This window comes from Bos taurus, chromosome 13 (genome assembly GCF_002263795.3).
Source record: "Bos taurus isolate L1 Dominette 01449 registration number 42190680 breed Hereford chromosome 13, ARS-UCD2.0, whole genome shotgun sequence".
NCBI classification, from domain to species: domain Eukaryota; kingdom Metazoa; phylum Chordata; class Mammalia; order Artiodactyla; family Bovidae; genus Bos; species Bos taurus.
Genome location: NC_037340.1, coordinates 79,456,453 through 79,473,412, shown reverse-complemented (window position 1 = coordinate 79,473,412; position 16,960 = coordinate 79,456,453). Strand labels below are relative to the sequence as shown.

At 51.3% G+C, this 16,960-nt stretch overlaps 1 protein-coding gene across 2 annotated transcripts in view; it reads left to right on the top strand.

The window, feature by feature from the left end:
• ATP9A (ATPase phospholipid transporting 9A (putative)) overlaps positions 1-16,960 on the top strand; it is a 123,849-nt gene that overhangs the window by 84,125 nt on the left and 22,764 nt on the right. For both annotated transcript variants that reach the window (XM_025001333.2, XM_005215070.5), the window contains exons 15-18: positions 5,193-5,354; positions 12,089-12,181; positions 13,359-13,442; positions 14,895-15,065. In XM_025001333.2, coding sequence (XP_024857101.1) covers positions 5,193-5,354; positions 12,089-12,181; positions 13,359-13,442; positions 14,895-15,065 — 510 coding nt within the window. The remainder of the gene's footprint in view (positions 1-5,192; positions 5,355-12,088; positions 12,182-13,358; positions 13,443-14,894; positions 15,066-16,960) is intronic.

Below are 16,960 nucleotides of genomic sequence, written 5' to 3'. Positions count from 1 at the left end.
GGTTGTCTCAGGGCCTCGGGTTGAGCGCCTTGGGTTATGCGGAAACTTCCTAGCAGCGCTCTGGTTGGCGTGTGATGCTGTGTGTATTTCAGTGCCGCGCTCTCGGTTCAGCCCGCCCTCTCCTGCCCCCGCTGTGTCCTCAGGTCTCTTCTCTGTCTGCGTCTTTATCCTGCCGGGCAAAGAGGTTCATCAGAAGTACCGTTTTTCTAAATTCCATGCATGTGCTTTAATATATGGTATTTGTTTCTTTCTGACTACTTCACTTTGTATAATAGGCTATAAGTTCATCCACCTCATTAGTACTGACTCAGATTTTACGTTCCTTTTAATGGCTGCATAATATTCCGTTGTATATATGTACCATAACTTCTTTATCTGTTGGTCTTTCGGTGGACATCTGGGTTGCTTCCTTGTCCTGGCTATTGTAAACAGTGCTGCAGTGAATATTGAGGTATATGTGTCTTTTTCAATTACAGTTTTTCAGGGTATATGCCCTGTAGTGGGATTGCTGGGTCATATGGTGGTTTTATGAAACTTGTTTCTTCAGTAAAGAATACCCTAGGTCTGTGGATACATTTGTAATCCTGAAAGGCTGGCTTCAGGCAGACTGGCTACTCTTTGTAAGCCTGGCTGTTTATCTGATTGAAGGCCACCAAAGAACCCTTTTATTGATAAATCAGATAGTGCATTTGTGCGTGTTCTTACGTTTCGCATGTATCCTGCTTTTGACAAGAATTCAAGGCTCTTTAGCCTGCCTGGCATAATTCCCAAGCACACATTCCCAGGTACAAAGGGAAAGTTATTAAAACTTATCACAGATGGCTCGTTGCTGACCAACAAATGATGAAAAAGCCCTTTCATGGGCAGCTCTGGCGAGAGTTCTTCAGATGGGCTTTTATTTTCGTGGGGGCAGGGTAGAGTGGCAGACTGTTTTTTTTTCCCCTGACCCAAACCGGAATATGCAGCCAACTCACAGAGCCAGATCCCTGCTCTGGCACTTTCTTGGTTTCTAGCATTTGGCTTTGACTCTTAATTTGTTTATTCATTTACCTAATGCATGCGTGAACGCTCAGTCGTGTCCAACTCTTTGTGACCTTGTGGATTGTAGCCCGCCAGGCTCCTCTGTCCATGGGACTCTCCAGGCAAGAGTACTGGAGTGGGCTGTCATTTCCTTCTCCAGGGGATACTCGCTATGTAGGGATCGAACCTGTGTCTCCTGCGTTGGCAGGCTGGTTCTTTAACACCAAGCCACCTTATGCGACGTCTTTTTCTGCTGCCGTTTTGACCACTAGATAGCTTTACCCAAGGCCCTCTAAGACCCCTACTCAGTGAGACTCAAGACCCCTACTCAGACTCAGTGATACTTCAGGTGAGACTTGAGGATTTGGCAATATGGAATGATTCTTTTGAACTAAAGCTCTGACCGCCTAGGGGAAGAAGTAGCCTTATTCACATTCTCTTGTTCTGCGAAGGGATAGCTAGCGTCCCTTTTTGACCCCTGAAATGTCTGTCTCCACCCCAGTTGAGAAGGCCTAGATAGCCCCCCATTCTGAACAGCTCTCTTCGGAGTAGGCCCCAGGGGATTTTATGTCTTCTGATAGAAATCAGCTTTAAATTAAGGCTGACTTAATGTTAGTTGAAGTGAGAGAGTGGAAGGTGAGAAAGAAAGGCCCCCGCAGGGCTCATATCCTGTTGGAATCAGCCCCTGAGGAGACCTGTGAGCTTTTGATTAGGACCTTGGCCCCGGGGGTGGGGCTGGAGGGCGGTGGGGGCGTTGCTGAAGCGGAGTGCGGGCCGAGAAGATGTTTCCGTGCCTGGCAGTTCACGCTTACCCGGAGCTCGAGTTGCTGGTGCTCATTTGAGATTTCCGGTTCAGCTTTCCCTCCAGCACAGTCCTGTGGGGTCTGTGCCAGGGGGCATCTGGGCTGGCTGAGGCCAGAACTGCCCCCACAGCCCTGCAAGCCGCTTCCCGTTTCGGATCCTTTCTTTTTCTTTCTTCTTTTTTTGGGCCAGCACAGGGGCTCCGTTGCTGCACTCGGGCTGTCTCGGTGCCACGAGTGGGGGCCGCCCGTCCCTGTGATGCACGGCTTCTCACTGTAAGGACCTCGCTTGTTTCGAAGTCTAGGGCGTGTGGTCTCAGTAGTCCTGGCAAGCGGGGTGAGCTGCTCCGCAGCACGTGGAGCCTTCCTGGACCAGGCATCGGCCCTGTGTCCTCTGCATTCGCGTGTGGACTCTTCACCACTGGATCACCAGGGAAGTCCTCTTGATTGACATTAAGAACAGGCTTTCGGGGACTTAGCGTATCTCCTTGAAGCCCAATATCTCAGACTTTTCACATCATTTCAGAACAATTAAATACGTTTTTAAGGAGTGAAATAATAGTTGTTTAAAAGCAGGGATTAAAAAAAAATCTGTTCCCTAGCAGTCCTGTTAGAAAGCATCAGAGGAAGAATTATTTTTTGTTTGTTACTAAATTGGTATGTAAAGGAGGATGTAAATTTAGTCAAGCTTTTGAGTCTTGTATAGACCTAGGTATTTATAATCTCTCACATTGTGTAGGGATATTTATTTACTTAATCAAAACTAAAAATGCTAAAAATAAAAGAAATACATGTATACACTAAAACGTTTCAGTAGCATACATGGAGAAAAGGAAAGGCTGGAAGGAATTTCTCTTTGTGTGTATGACCCAGTGAGCATTTTAATGCACACGAAAGTGAGAGTCGCTCAGCCGTGTCCGACTCTTTGCGACCCCGTGGACTATCCAGGTCTCCCGCATCGCAGGTGGATTCTTTACCAGCTGAGCCACCAGGGAAGCCCAAGAATACTGGAGTGATCTCCAGTGGATCTTCCCGACTGAGGAATCGAACTGGGGTCTCCTGCATTGCAGATGGATTCTTTACCAGTTGAGCTACTACTCAATGTTTTTTTTTCATATATATGGATGAGATTTTAAAAATATTTACTGATTTTTTTCATTTTAAACTCTGAAAGAAAATTGTTAGTAGATAAGACGGCCATACTGAAATTCAGAGTGATTAGAACAAACAGTTACATGAATGCATTTCTGAAGACTTATGCAAGTTAGTAGCAAAAAATAAATTACTACTTGGGACTTCCTGGCAGTCCAGTGATGAAGCCGTCGCCTTCCAATGCAGAGGATGTGGGTCCATCCCTGGTTGGGGAGCTAAGACCTCACACGCCTGTGGCCCAAAAGCCAAAACATAAAACAGAAGCAGTAGCATAACAAACTCAATAAAGCCTTAAAAACTGGTCCACATCAAAAAAAAAAATTACTTGATTAGCCCTGTCTTTGGAGGTGGAGGTTGGTGGGGACTAGGAGGTGGTGAAGGTCGGTGGGGATTAGGAGGTGGAGGTTGGTGGGGATTAGGAGATGGAGGTTGGTGGGGATTAGGAGGTGGTGGAGGTCGGTAGGGATTAGGAGATGGAGGTCGGTGGGGATTAGGAGATGGAGGTTGGTGGGGATTAGGAGGTGGTGGACGTCGGTGGGGACTAGGAGGTGGGCATGTTTGGGGGCTGTTACTCTGCCCCTGGTGCCTCCTGTCCACTTCCTGATGGTGACGGGGAGTCAGGGGTGCCAGGCGCTCACGGAGGATGCGCTGATGTGTGTGCACCTGGTGTTCTGAGGACGGGCGTCTGGATGGCCCGGGATGGGCACTTGTCTTGGGCCTGGGTCTGCTGGGCCTAGGGTTAGATCTCATCTCAGCCCGTCGTAGCTGCCAGTTGGGAGCAGCTCCCCTCCCGTCTCTGTCTGTTTCTTCATCCCCCATGTAGAGCTGGTTGGCAGTTCCTGCCTCCGTGGGCTCTTCTAACAAGTGGACACGATGCTGTCATCCGTACACCGTAGCTCATCATCCTTGCCGTCCCCCTTCCTGTGGCAGCGGGGGGTCGGGGCGGGGTGGTCGCCCCTTCCCAGCTCCCCCCTTTTCTACTCCTCTTTGCTTCTTTCCCTGAAGACCCCAGGCCAGATTCCTCTGCAGACATGTTTCATTTTCTTCACGGGCATTTAAAACATGCAGCTTACTTGCTTACACTGAAAAGTTGAGAGCGCTTTTGGACAAGGTCGGGTTTCTGGGTTTTCTTGAGAAGCTGGAGCCATGCCCACCCTGGGCGCCCATTCCCGGGGGACGGCCGCCTCCAGCTGGGGCTCGGGCCCTTGCTGGCTGCCGTCCCCAGCGGTCTGGCCCTCGCCTTGGAATCTGCGTCCTCCGTGCCTTTTGATGCGCAGAGAAGCAAGCCTTGCTCAGGCTGTGAAAACCTCTAGCTGGTGACTGGACCCGTCCCCCAGCAAGCGCAGAGGGCGGCGGAGGGCATGGCTGTGCACCAGGTCAGCCCCCCAGCAAGCGCAGAGGGCATGGCTGGGCACCAGGTCAGCCCCCCAGCAAGCGCAGAGGGCATGGCTGGGCACCAGGTCAGCCCCCCAGCAAGCACAGAGGGCAGCGGAGGGCATGGCTGGGCACCAGGTGAATCCAGGTTCGGCCCCGGAACACCACCGCTCACAACTTGGGAACTTCTCCGAGCCTCGGTCTCCTCACCGGCACAGACCAGCGTTCTCACCCTCATCAGGCCTGCCGCGTGGGTGGGCTGGGGGTGATTCTCTGTCGGGGCAGGGGGCTGTCCCGTGAGATGTGGAATGTTTAGCAGCTCCTGGCCTCCCGACAAGATGCCAAGAGCGAATGTCCACCCTCTGCTTGGCTGTGACAGCCAACACTGTGCCCTTGGGGGGCAGAGCTGCCCAGTGGAGAGCTACCGTAGATTCCGTCCCAGTCGGGTATCCGTGAGGTTTAATGGGGAGCCTGGACGTGCGCGCCACCCCCCTCCCCCGCCACGCCCGCCTCGTGCTCCTTCTTTCCCCATATTTGCAGTTTGCTCGGTGCAGATTCTTCCCGATGGGACCCCTGGTTGCACTGGTCACCCTTGAACCTGTGTAGCTGTCTCCATGGTCTGGCTCGTGGCTGCTTCAGGGAAGAGAAGGCAGCTGTGAGCCCGGGGCGCCCGCAGGCCTGAACTGGGTGCTGGCGTGTCACCGTGCCAGTGCGCCTCCCCGAGGGACGCAGGCTCCGCCCCAGCTCAGCTGTCTCCGTGTGCCCGTCCGCCTTCCTGTTCGTTGGCTGGACCTGTGCACCGGGACGCCCGCTGTGTGTCTGACCTTCGGCCCTCGCCTCGTTTAGGTGGCCCTGGTACAGTGGACGGAAAGCGTGGGCTTAACGCTGGTGGGCCGCGACCAGTCTTCCATGCAGCTGAGGACCCCTGGCGACCAGATCCTGAACTTCACCATCTTGCAGCTCTTCCCCTTTACCTACGAAAGCAAACGCATGGGCATCATCGTGAGGGTGAGTTGTCTTTCGTTTATGGCTAAAAATTGTTTGTTTGTTTGTTTTTCTTGATAAAACACGCCTAAGTCTGGTTTGTGTCTGAGGGTGAGTTGTCTTTCGTTTATGGCTAAAAATTGTTTTTGTTTTTTAAAAACGCACCTAAGTCTGGTGTGTCTCTGGCTGGACGTTCTCTCTTACCCCTTTCTTCCTCTAGCATTGCCTGTTGTTTAGACCAACCAGAGGACACAGTTCCCTCTGCAGAAAGAGAATTTGTTCTTCAGTTGCACAGATCTCTGATAGCTGCTCAGCTTTTTGGTCAACCCCATTTCAGAGTGAAAGGTCTAATGAGCGTAGATCAGGCAACTCTTGGTAATAATATATTTCTCTTTGTATATTCATTTAATTAAAATATATTTTTTCTATTGAGGTGAAATTCTGGACATGATTAACTTATTACCATTTAGTACATTCATAATGTCGTACAGCCACCGCTTCTGTAGGGTCACCCCCAAAGGAAACCTCATAGCATTAAGCAGTCACTCCTCAAACCTCCTTGCCTGTCGTCTTTGGAAGCCTCCAGTCTTCTTTCTGTCCCTAGGATTTACCTATTCTGGGCAGTTCATGTAAGTGAGATCACACAGTATTCCTGGCTCCTCTCACTTAGCCTAAAGTTTCAGACATTCATCCATGTCGTGCCTGTGTCCATGCTTCGTTCCTTTTTATGGCTGAATAGTATTCCACGTTGATTATCCATTCACCCATGAGCGGGTGTTTGGGCTGTTTGCAGCTTTCGGCTGCTGTGAGTAGTTGGCTGCTGTGAACACTCATGTAAAAGGATATAAGTACCTATTTTCAGTTCTCCAGGTTAGATGCCTAGCAGTGGGATTGTTGGGTCTGTTTCCCAACTGCTGGATAATTCTCTTTTAACTTTATGAGAAACTGCCACAGCTTTTCTGCAAAATGATGCACTCTTTACATTCTACCATGTGAAGTTCTGGTTTCTCTTCCTCAATGCCTGTTATTTTCCATTTTCTTTTCATTGTAGCCATCCTGGGTACTATGACGTGGTATTTCATTGTGGTTTTGATTTGCATTTCTCTAACGGCTAATGATGCTGAGCATCTTGTCATATTCTTATTGGTCGCTTGTATTTCTTCCTTGGAGACGTGTCTGTTCAAGTCATTTGCCCACTTTTTAATTGGGTTGTCTTTTATTGTTGTCTTGTCAGAGTTCATTATAAGGTCTAGGTCCCTTATCAGAGATATGACATAGAAATATTTTCTCTCATTCTGTAGCTTATGTTTTTGTTTTCTTGATAAAATTCTTTTCATGCACGTAAGTTACTCATTTTGATGAAGTCCAGTTTATTTTTTTCCTTTGTTGCTCTTGACTGTGGAGAAGGCAGTGGCCCCCACTCCAGTACTCTTGCCTGGAAAATCCCATGGATGGAGGGGCCTGGTGGGCTGCAGTCCATGGGGTCACTAGGAGTCGGACACGACTGAGTAGCTTCACTTTATTTTTTCACTTTCATGCATTGGAGGAGGAAATGGCAGCCCACTCCAGTGTTCTTGCCTGGAGAATCCCAGGGACGGGGGAGCCTGGTGGGCTGCAGTCTGTGGGGTCGCACAGAGTCGGACACGACTGATGCGACTTAGCAGCAGCTCTTGACTTTGGTGTCGTACCTGAGAGTCATGAACTAAACCCAAGGTCATGACAATTTACCCCCGTATTTTCTTTGAAAAAGTTTTTGTAGTTTTCTCTCCTCTGGTCATCAGTCCGTTTTGAGTGACGCTCCTGCGTGGTGTGAGGTGGGGTTTAGCCTCATTTGCCTGTGGATATAGAGTTGTCCCAGCATCGTTTGTTGCAGAGACCATTGTTTCCCCATTGAATAGTCTTGACACTTTTATCGTAGTACAATATTTTCAGTGATTTTTCATTCATACAATCACAAAAGTTACTGAAAACCTTGTGATCACGCAGCAGCGTGTCATTTTGGCCTTGATGTTTCAGATTTTCTTTTTAAATTTTTTGAAACTTTTATGGAAGTACAGCATACACAGAGAAAGGTGCAGACTTCATAAACATGCAGCTTAAGTGTTTGCAAAATTAACACAACTTGCCTGGCGCCCAGAACAAGGCCAGAGTGCCTCCACCGCCACCCCAGAAGCTCCGTGTGCCCCTTTCTGGTCTTGCATCCTTCCTCCCCACAAGGGCCTAGCTGCTGTCCCATTTCTACCATGGACTGACTTTGTCTCTTTGAGCTTTACATGAAGGAAGCTGTAGATGCCCTTTTAAATCCTGCCTTAAAATGGCTTTTATTTTTAATTAGTTTTATATTTTACAAAAAACTCTGATTTTTTAAAAATTATTTTTAATCGAGAACAGATATACTTTTGGAGAAGGAAATGACAGCCCACTCCAGCATTCTTGCCTGGGAAATCCCATGGACATAGGAGCCCAGTGGGCTGTATAGTCCATGGGGTTGCCAAAGAGTCAGACACGACTTTGTGATCAAACAGCAGCAACAGCAGCAGCATTAGACACGCTTTTGGCTCATTCTGTTGGCAGAAGCGGGTCACTGGGTCCAGCCCCCTCACTTGAAGGGGGAAGTGGGAATCATTAAAGAGGCCGCTTCTCCAGGTTAAAGTTAGACGTGGTCCTGATGGTCCAGTGACCCACGGCAGGGATGTGCCTTGAAAACAACGCCCTTTAAGGGATTTTATGTCCCTGAGGCCAGTAGGTCCCCAGGGGATGTATATCCGGGGATACCGGATGTATATCCTTGGCAGTTTTAAGTGGGATGAGGGCTTTTTCTCCCTTGCAGTCCCTGCTTTCCCACTGGCCTGCATCCTGCCTGCTCCGTGCCTTCAAACCACGTCTTGACTTCATGTCTGATGTCAAGAACATCCATGGCCTGGAAGCAGCCACATGAATCCTGTGGGCCGGTGTTTCCTGAGGAATTACTCATTATCTCCTATTTTAATTTTGTCCCAGCCATTATTTTTCCAAGTTCTAGGGCCTTGGGCTCTGCTGGAGTCATTTGGGGGTTGAGTCATCATCAGATAGTCCCGATATCAGCTCTTCTAGAAGCGGGCGTAGTATGCCCTGTCCCTTGCGTTGCGAAGGGCTCTCATGTGCAGACTCACGTCATAGATTACAAGCCGTGACCCCTGGCTCTGCCCACAGCAAGAGTGGGGTGTATGTCTGGGATACTGTTGGATGGGCACATCTGTCATATTTTAAAATGGCTCTCTGTCCTTCCCAGGTAATACTTTAAAAAATCAGCAGTCGCCTAAGGCATTCAGAACAAATGCATGTTAAAGCCAGGGGGTAGATCCATTCATCTGTAGTTTCACCACCCAAAGACTCACTTGCTCATGCCTGCCTTTTCAGGGAATTTCCCTTCTGTTTTTTCTGTAAGCATAAATGAGTGTAAATAGCCACACACATTTTTATAAAATTGACATCAAACTCTACCTAAAACTTTGTAAACTCCCACCCCCTCCATTGAACGACAGGTATGCTAAAAATATTCTCCTGCCATTAAAAGATGATTTTTATGATTTTGATGTGCGCTTGGCGTTCTGTGGGAACGAATGCAGCATTATTTAATCAAACGTCCCTTCTTGGACACGTGGATTGTTTCCTGTCTCTCACTACGAACAGTGAATCCGTGCATGTCCATCTGTGTTAGTTGTCTTTAATGAAACCCAGGTTATTTCGCGGATGTTCCTGTTTCCTGGCCTGTCTCCCTCTCTGGTTTTGCTGAGTGCAGCGCAGGGCCGTGGGGCTAGCTCACCTCTCTGCACAAACCTCACTGTCCTCTTTTCACCAAACGCCTCTCATCCTGGAGCCATCTTACCCCCGGGGACGTGGGGACGTCTGGAGACATTTTTTGGTTGTTACAACTCAGAGGGTGGTGCCACTGGCGTCTAGTGGGTAGAGGCCAGGACAGCCTCCTAACAAAGAAGGTTCCAGCCCGAATGGTCCTCGTGCCAGGGCTGAGAAACTGTTCTCAGGTGTCCATCTTTTCTGCCTGTTGTTTGTCCAGTTACCTGATGTGAGGAGGTTTGCCCTCAGTTACAAAACGGTTCTCAACTTGGTTTAGTGACTGTTGACACTTTTTTTTTTTTTAATTTTCTTTATTTATTTGGCTCAGTTGTGTCTTGGTTGCAGCACACGGGCCCTAGTTATGGTGCTTGGGCTTAGCTGCTCTTCAGCATGTGGGATCTTAGTTCCTCGAACAGGGGTCAAACTCGTGTCCCTTGTATTGCAAGGCGGATTCTTAACCGCCAGGCCGCCGGGGAAGTCCCTGTCAACCCTCAAACACCTGTGAGCTCATGGGCGGAACTGAGCAGCATCTGAACAGTCACAAAGCCAAGGTCTGGTCTTTGCATGAATCTCTCTCCTGAGAAGGTCGGCCAGGCTCGAGAAGCCGGCTTCCTTGGGGCTTCTGTGTTCGGCTCTGGGCTCCTGGTTTTGTTTTTGTTGTTTTACAAGATGTTCCATCGCCCTTCCCACACCCTTCCCACGTGGCGTGCCGAAGTCGGATCATTGGTAGAGACCCAATGACCCTTGTCATTGTCTGAATAAAAGAAGCCTTTGGACAGGTGCCAGAATCAGACCACAGTGGAAAAAGATGAGGCCCCCGAACGAGGCAATGCAGCAGGCAGATCTCTGTAAATTTACAGTGTGATCTTTGCCATGATATGGGAACAGGGTAACCTTGCGATGAACTCGGTGGGAGGAAGTGACTAAGCGAGGAGAGAGTTGGTGCAGCATTTATATTGGCCGAGATGCCCGAGCTCTTCCGAGCCCCTTCTGGAGCAGACGAAGCTGGGGTGGGGGCATCGTTTCCCACAGCGCCTTTTGGGTGAAGGGGAAATGAAACAAAAAGAGAAGCCTGACGCTTTCGTGTTCAGACCCCATAGCTGTCTTTGGCCCGGGTCACAAGCAAGCGCAGATGCAATCCATCAAAGAAGCGACCTGCATTTGTAATGCTGCTAAGCAGGTGCCTCTTTGTGGCCTGTGGGTGCTTTTACGAGTAAGCATGCTGTTCGAAAAGATGGTCAGCGATCAGAGGCGCTCAGAAGTTACTTTAGAAGGTGAAACCACTGATTTGGCACTGAGAATTTACTTCCTCTTCCATGAAGAGCTTAGAGACCATGCGTTCTGGGCTCCCTGGGGCAGCAGAACTGAGGCTCGGGCGGTGGTGGGTTTGCTGGCGCCCTTGCCCGTCTCCACTGCTTCCAGGTTCCCTGTGACGAAGGTCATTGAGGAAAGAGTCATGGGGTAAGAATCAGCAATTTCACCTTCAGTTCCTTAAAGCCAGGGTTTCTCAACTTCCGCACTATTGACGTTTGGGGTCGGATGATTCTCTCTTGCGGGGACTGTCATGGGCATCATAGGCCGATTGTTGTTGTTCAGCTGCTAAGTCACGTCCAACTCTTCGTGACCCCATGAACTGTAGCCTACAGGCTTCTCTGTCCATGGGATTTCCCAGGCAAGAATACTGGAGTGGGTTGCCATTTCCTTCTCCAGAGAATCTTCCCCACCCAGGGATCGAACCCAGGCCTCCTGCATTGGCAGGCGGGTTCTTTACCACTGAACCGCCCGGGGAGCCCCTAGGATGGGTAGCAGCATCCTTGTTCTCTAGCCTTTATATGCAGGTAGCACCTCTGGGTCGAGACAGTCAGATATGTGCCGGGACAAGTTGGAAGTCCCCTGGGGACAAAGCCACCCTCATTCAGACCCCTGTTTTCTACGAGCAGTGCAGCTGAGGGTCGTGAGGAGTTACTGTCACTCCAACAGGAATGATAACACTGGGCCAGAAGTTTTGTAGGTGTTGGCCCTTTGCTCCCTGCTCTCTGTAGATTATCTCCCTTAAGCCCCAGCAGCCACGTGGTAAGAGTTGTTAGGATCCTGGCTTCACAGAGGAGGACAGTGAGGTCTAGAGATGAGAAGCAGTCCGTCCAGGTGCACACAGCCGGGAGCTGGTGCTGGGTCTAAGCATCTGACGCCTGGGCTGCGATGTCACCCTCTCCCCAGAACAGCTGGTCGGTGTGCACCGAGAATCTGTGTACCTTCTTCTCTAGCTGACTCCTCGGGTTGACGGCTGAGTTAGGGTCCCGCTGGACCTCATCTAGGGTCCACCTCTACCTAGATCGGTGGTTCTCAGCTGAGGCGCTGTGTCCTCCAGGGGATGTTTGTTCATATCTGGAGAGATTTTGGCTGTCATCATGGGGCCTGCTGCTGGCATCTCGTGGGGAGAGGCCCAGGGATGCTGCGGGAGATGGTTCAATGCACAGTCCAGCCTTCTGGTGGCAAAGAATTCTCCAGCCTCTACCTAATGTTAACATCACCGAGGCTGAGAAGCCCTGACCCCGAGAATTATCTTACTTCCCGAACTCTTTCCGACACTGGCAGCCCTGTGTATCAATTTAAAACAGTCTTACAGCATGGGAGTCCACTCCTGCTAGAATAGTCATACCTGTAAAAAGTTCTTCTGCCCTTTTGATCTTGCTTCCATCCTTTAACGATCTTCCAAGTGCTTTGAGTTTTCTTCTGTTTTCTGTGGCCTTTGCCCCAAAGTGAGCTCCCCCTCCGTCTCGCTTTTCATCTCTGGCCGAGTGAGAACGCACAGCGACACCCGCGGCAGAAGGACAGTTCGTGCAGCACTGCTCGTGGGCAGCGGGCGCTGGCGCGGCAGGCGGGCTCCTCCCGTCTATTCATGCTTCCCGCCCCTCCTCTAGGATGAGTCAACTGGGGAGATCACGTTCTACATGAAGGGAGCGGATGTGGTCATGGCAGGCATCGTGCAGTACAATGACTGGCTGGAGGAAGAGGTATGTGCCGCGTGGGACGTGGAAACGGGCCCTGGAAGCACGTTCTGGAGCCCGTCCCTTGTGTGGAATGGGGGGTGGGTGCCTGCGTGCATTTTCTGTGGCCGTGTAACAGGTCACCCCCAAACTCAGCAGCTTAGAAAGATGTGTTGTTTCTTACAACTTCTGCGAATCCACGCTTCAGGCACAGCTCAGCCAGGCCCTCTGCTCAGGTCTCGGGCCGGGGTCAAGGGGTCGCACAGGGCCGGGGTCTCATCTGAGGGCTCAGCTGGGGCAGGACCCGCTTCTGAGCTCACTTAGCAGTTGGCGGCGGAATTCAGCTCCGCAGTGGCTCTTGGCTGGAGGCAGCCGTGTTCCTCGCGCTGTGGGTCTGTGCGTAAGGCAGCATACATGTGGCCCTGGCTTTGTCAGAGACGGCAAGCACAGGAACAGGTTAAACAGAAGCCGCCTTCTCTGAAATGACCTTCCCTCACCTTGCCATGTTCTGTCTGTCGGGAAGAAGGCCCTGGGTCCGTTGCATCCTCAGAGCAGGTGATCATACAGGGATGTGGGTACCAGGAGGTGGGCGTTGTGGGGCCCCGATCCCAGGCTGTCTTGTCCAGGTTGTGATGTGGGAACTGGCCATAGCCTGGAGGGAAGGAACTGCCCGTGTCTCAGGCCATTTCTGTGTCATCTCCCAGCTCCAGGTGCAGAATTCACATTTTAAATTCAGTAAGAATAAATTTCTAATTAGCGAGATAACAGTCCCACATGCCGACAGGGGCCGGGCAGGTAACTCAGATGACTGAGACGGGCCGGGATGTGTTTCTGGCAGAGTCCCACTGTGTGTATGAAACATGTAGGCACGTCCTCACCTGACACTGTGTTTCACGGGAACAGCTGCCTCGTGGCGTCATTGACTGTGGTCATCTGGGAAAGTGCTTTTGTCAGAGGTTCAGTTTTTCCAACGAGCCAGAAATATCCACATTTAAGTCAGGCTGCGTTGACTTCAATTTTGAACCCCTTTTAGAAGGTTTGCTCAGGGAGACAGCTTTAGGAGGAAGCAGTGTTGTGATTTGCCAGGGGTCCTCCCTAGACTGGAAGGGGGTCCCATCTGCTTCAGCCTCCAGCCATCCCCAGGGAGAGGTGGGGACTCAGAGCTCTCAGCACGGCTCTCCGCTGACCGCGGTCTGCTTTTCAGTGTGGAAACATGGCCCGGGAGGGGCTCCGGGTGCTCGTGGTGGCAAAGAAATCTCTAGCAGAGGAGCAGTATCAAGACTTTGAGGTAAGTGGGCTCTGTGACTTTTCTGTTGGCTTTGAGCCCCACCCCCCTCACCATCTTCCCTCCCTTCCTTCTGCTCTGGCCCAGGCCGATGTCATTTCCGAGCACACCAGGTTCTTCTCTCTGCCTAGAACTCTCCTCCCTCGTAGCCCCCCTCCCTTGCTGCCTTTGGGTCTCAGTTCAAATGCTTCCTCCTCCGAGAAGTCTTCCTGGCTCCCCGTCTAAGGCAGTCCCACCTCATCCCTTCCCTGTTACCCTGTTGAGCTTCCTTCGTTTGCATTTATCAACAGCTGTAATATGACGACTTTGTTTATGTGTATATTTCAACGCTCTTTTTAGTATCTTCTTTTTGGAATAAAATCTTCTTGAGAGCAAACTTTATTGGTCTGGTTTGCTCTTGTACCCCAGCACTTAGGGTAGTCATTGTAAATCTTCTAGGAAATTTGAAATGAAACCTTCAAATTTGAAATTGTAAACTTTCTTGGGGCTCTGATGTTTTTTAAGCTGTAGAAAGTGTTGGCTGTGAACTAGGTCATTGACTTTCACAGCCAAGGCTTCCGGTGTAAATATGTCTTGTTAATTGTCATCCTGTCCCATGGACTGTGTGTTCCTTGAGGGGGGGTCCTTGTTGTACCCCCTGTCCTGGCACAAAGCTGAATGACCATATTTATACATGCCTGGAAGGGAGAGAGAGAGCAGGCTGCAGGGAGAGGCTTCTGGGGCCCTTGTCCTGCTTCACCCGGAGAAGCTGTGCTTGAGTCTGTCCCTTTCACATGCGTGAGCTCTCTGTGAAGTTAGATTTAACAGGAGTTCTAGCCCTGACGCATTCTGCCGTTTTCTCAACTTTAAAGGCATATGCTTTGAAATGACCATATCCTTGCTAACCGTATAAAGGGGGGATAAATGGAAGGGTTGGGTCAATAGTCTTTGGAAGTGGGACGTCATCTTTAGACAATCTGGTTCTTGGTTACAGTGTATGTTTATCGGGGAGAACCGACTGTTTTTTGAGGTCTGCTGCTGCTGCTAAGTCGCTTCAGTCATGTCTGACTCTGTGCGACCCCATAGATGGCAGCCCACCAGGCTCCCCCGTCTCTGGGATTCTCCAGGCAAGAACACTGGAGTGGGTTGCCATTTCCTTCTCCAGTGCTTTTCGAGATCTAGAGTTGTGCTAATCCTTGTGCTAATCAGTTGGAGCTATTATTGTCTCTTCATGGAGGAAGACAGCTGAGGCTCAGAGAAGTTTAGCGACCTGCTGGGAGTTGCACAGCAGGTGAGCGCAGAGCAAAGGCTGGGACTCTGGTCCCTCCACCTCCGGTGTCTGGGCTGATGAACTTGGAAGGAGGCCGAAGATCTCAGTTTCACCACTTTGAGGTTCACCCAGGGCTGGGGCCCCTGCCCTGCGTGGGCCTGGCCTGCCCACCCCATGGCGTGACCGTGGTCCCTGATGTGTCCCAGGCCCGCTATGTCCAGGCCAAGCTGAGCGTGCATGACCGCTCCCTGAAAGTGGCCACGGTGATCGAGAGCCTGGAGATGGAGATGGAGCTGCTGTGCCTGACGGGGGTGGAGGACCAGCTGCAGGCGGACGTGAGGCCCACCCTGGAGACGCTGAGGAACGCCGGCATCAAGGTATGGTGAGCCTGCCGCCTGGCAGCACATCCAGGCTCAGACGAGTGGTCTCTTCAGCGGAGGGTGAACATTAGAGATGGGGCAGAGGCTGGAAGCCATGACAGGGAGCACAGGGAACCGGGTTTGGACGGCGACCTGCAGCGCTCCATCCTTCCTGCACTGACAGCCCGCTTTCAGAAGACGTCTTGCGTGTCCTTTCACTGGTGGCTGCCCTCTGCGCGCTGGGTTCCATGAAGGCAGGACCGGGAGCTTCACCTTAGCTCAGGCCCACAGTATCCTCCACGCTTGGGGTGTCTGTTACATGCTGTCGAGTGGCCGGCCAGCCATCTGTTTTATGGTCTAGGTGAATGAACGGCCGCCTGGCAGTGACCACCCGCCCCAGCACCCTGCGGTGTTCACGTTTTCGTACTCTCCTGTTTCGGGGCCAGAAAGTTCATAGCCAGTTGTTTAATCTGGAGAGGCCAGTAGAGGGCGTCTGGGGAGCACGCTCCATCTCAGTGGACCCAAGAAAGGGATTAGCAAGCTCTTGGGTTACAAGATGAAAGTGTTAGTTGCTCAGCCGTGTCTGACTCTTTGGGACCCCATGGACTGTAGCCCGCCAGGCTCCTCTGTCCATGGGATTCTCCAGCCAAGAATGCTGGAGTGGGCTGCCATTCCCTTCTCCTGGGGATCTTCCCAACCCAGGGATTGAACCTGGGTTTCCTGCACTGCAGGCAGGTTCTTTACCATCTAAGCCACCAGGGAAGCCCTATGGGTTAGAGGCTCCTGAAGATAACGTAGGTTAGCGGCTTATCTCTACCCAACCACGTCCTGGGGCCCCCGTCTAGCAGGCGTCGTTATGAGCAGGACGGTGTGAACAAGAGACATGAGGCCTGCGGCCATAAACCAGCTCCGGCCACCTTCTAGCCCACAGGGGCCTCACACGTGTGTGGGCGTGTCTCATCGCAAACCAAACCGTCCCTCGTCTTTGGCCCACAGGCCTGGTTCATTGCAAGGAAATTGCCAGCGAGATCCCATTTCTGCACAAAGTCTGACGTCGGAGAGGCCCATTTCTGACGCCTTGGGGCATGTCGTGTTGCTGCCAGTTCCTAAAACCTCTCCTCTAGGAACCTGGGAGATTCCGAGTTTCTGCCACTGGCTTTGTCCTGAAATTCTTTTACTCCTTAAAACCATTCTCTCCAAAAGAGGTGTTTTATTCATAGAGCGTGCACTGGACTTTTGCTGGTTTCCATTGTGAGAGGGGAGGGCGTGGAGTGTATAGTTAGGGGTCTGGCTAGCTTGTCATGAGGGTCTAACGTGTGGTCTTTCACAGGCCGGGGGGCATTAGAACTTGGGAACTTCCACTTCACTCCCTTCCCGGGTGCAGCCCCCCAGGCCGTGTGAGGTGGCTCCAAACGCAGGCTCTCATGCCGGGAACCACAGACCTGGGACTGGAGCTTCCCCGTGGGGCCCCGCCTGTGCTCCTGCGAGGGATGCAGCCTCAGTGCGCTCAGGACTTTCCATGGTTTTCTGGAACTCTAGCCTTCCAGCTCCTGTCCCAGGGTTTGCTCTCACAGAGAACCCCGAAGACTGGCACCGACCTGGGATCCCATAAAGCAATATTGTTATTATTTGTAATTGGAGGATAATTGCTTTAAAACCTTGTGTTGGTTTTTGCCACACATGAGCGTGAATCAGCCAGTGGTTATACATATACCCCCTCCCTCTTGAACAACAACACAGCTTTTAAGACCAGGTGGGAGACGGAGGGAAAAGACTGACACACTCTGGGGGTCAAATCCAGAGGCAAGGGGCCCCCAGCAGGGCCTGGTGCCTCGTCCTGGGGGTTCAAATCCGGCCTCCCCACCGACAACTTCTGTGGCCCTTGACTGGTGGCCTGACTTCACAGCACCTCC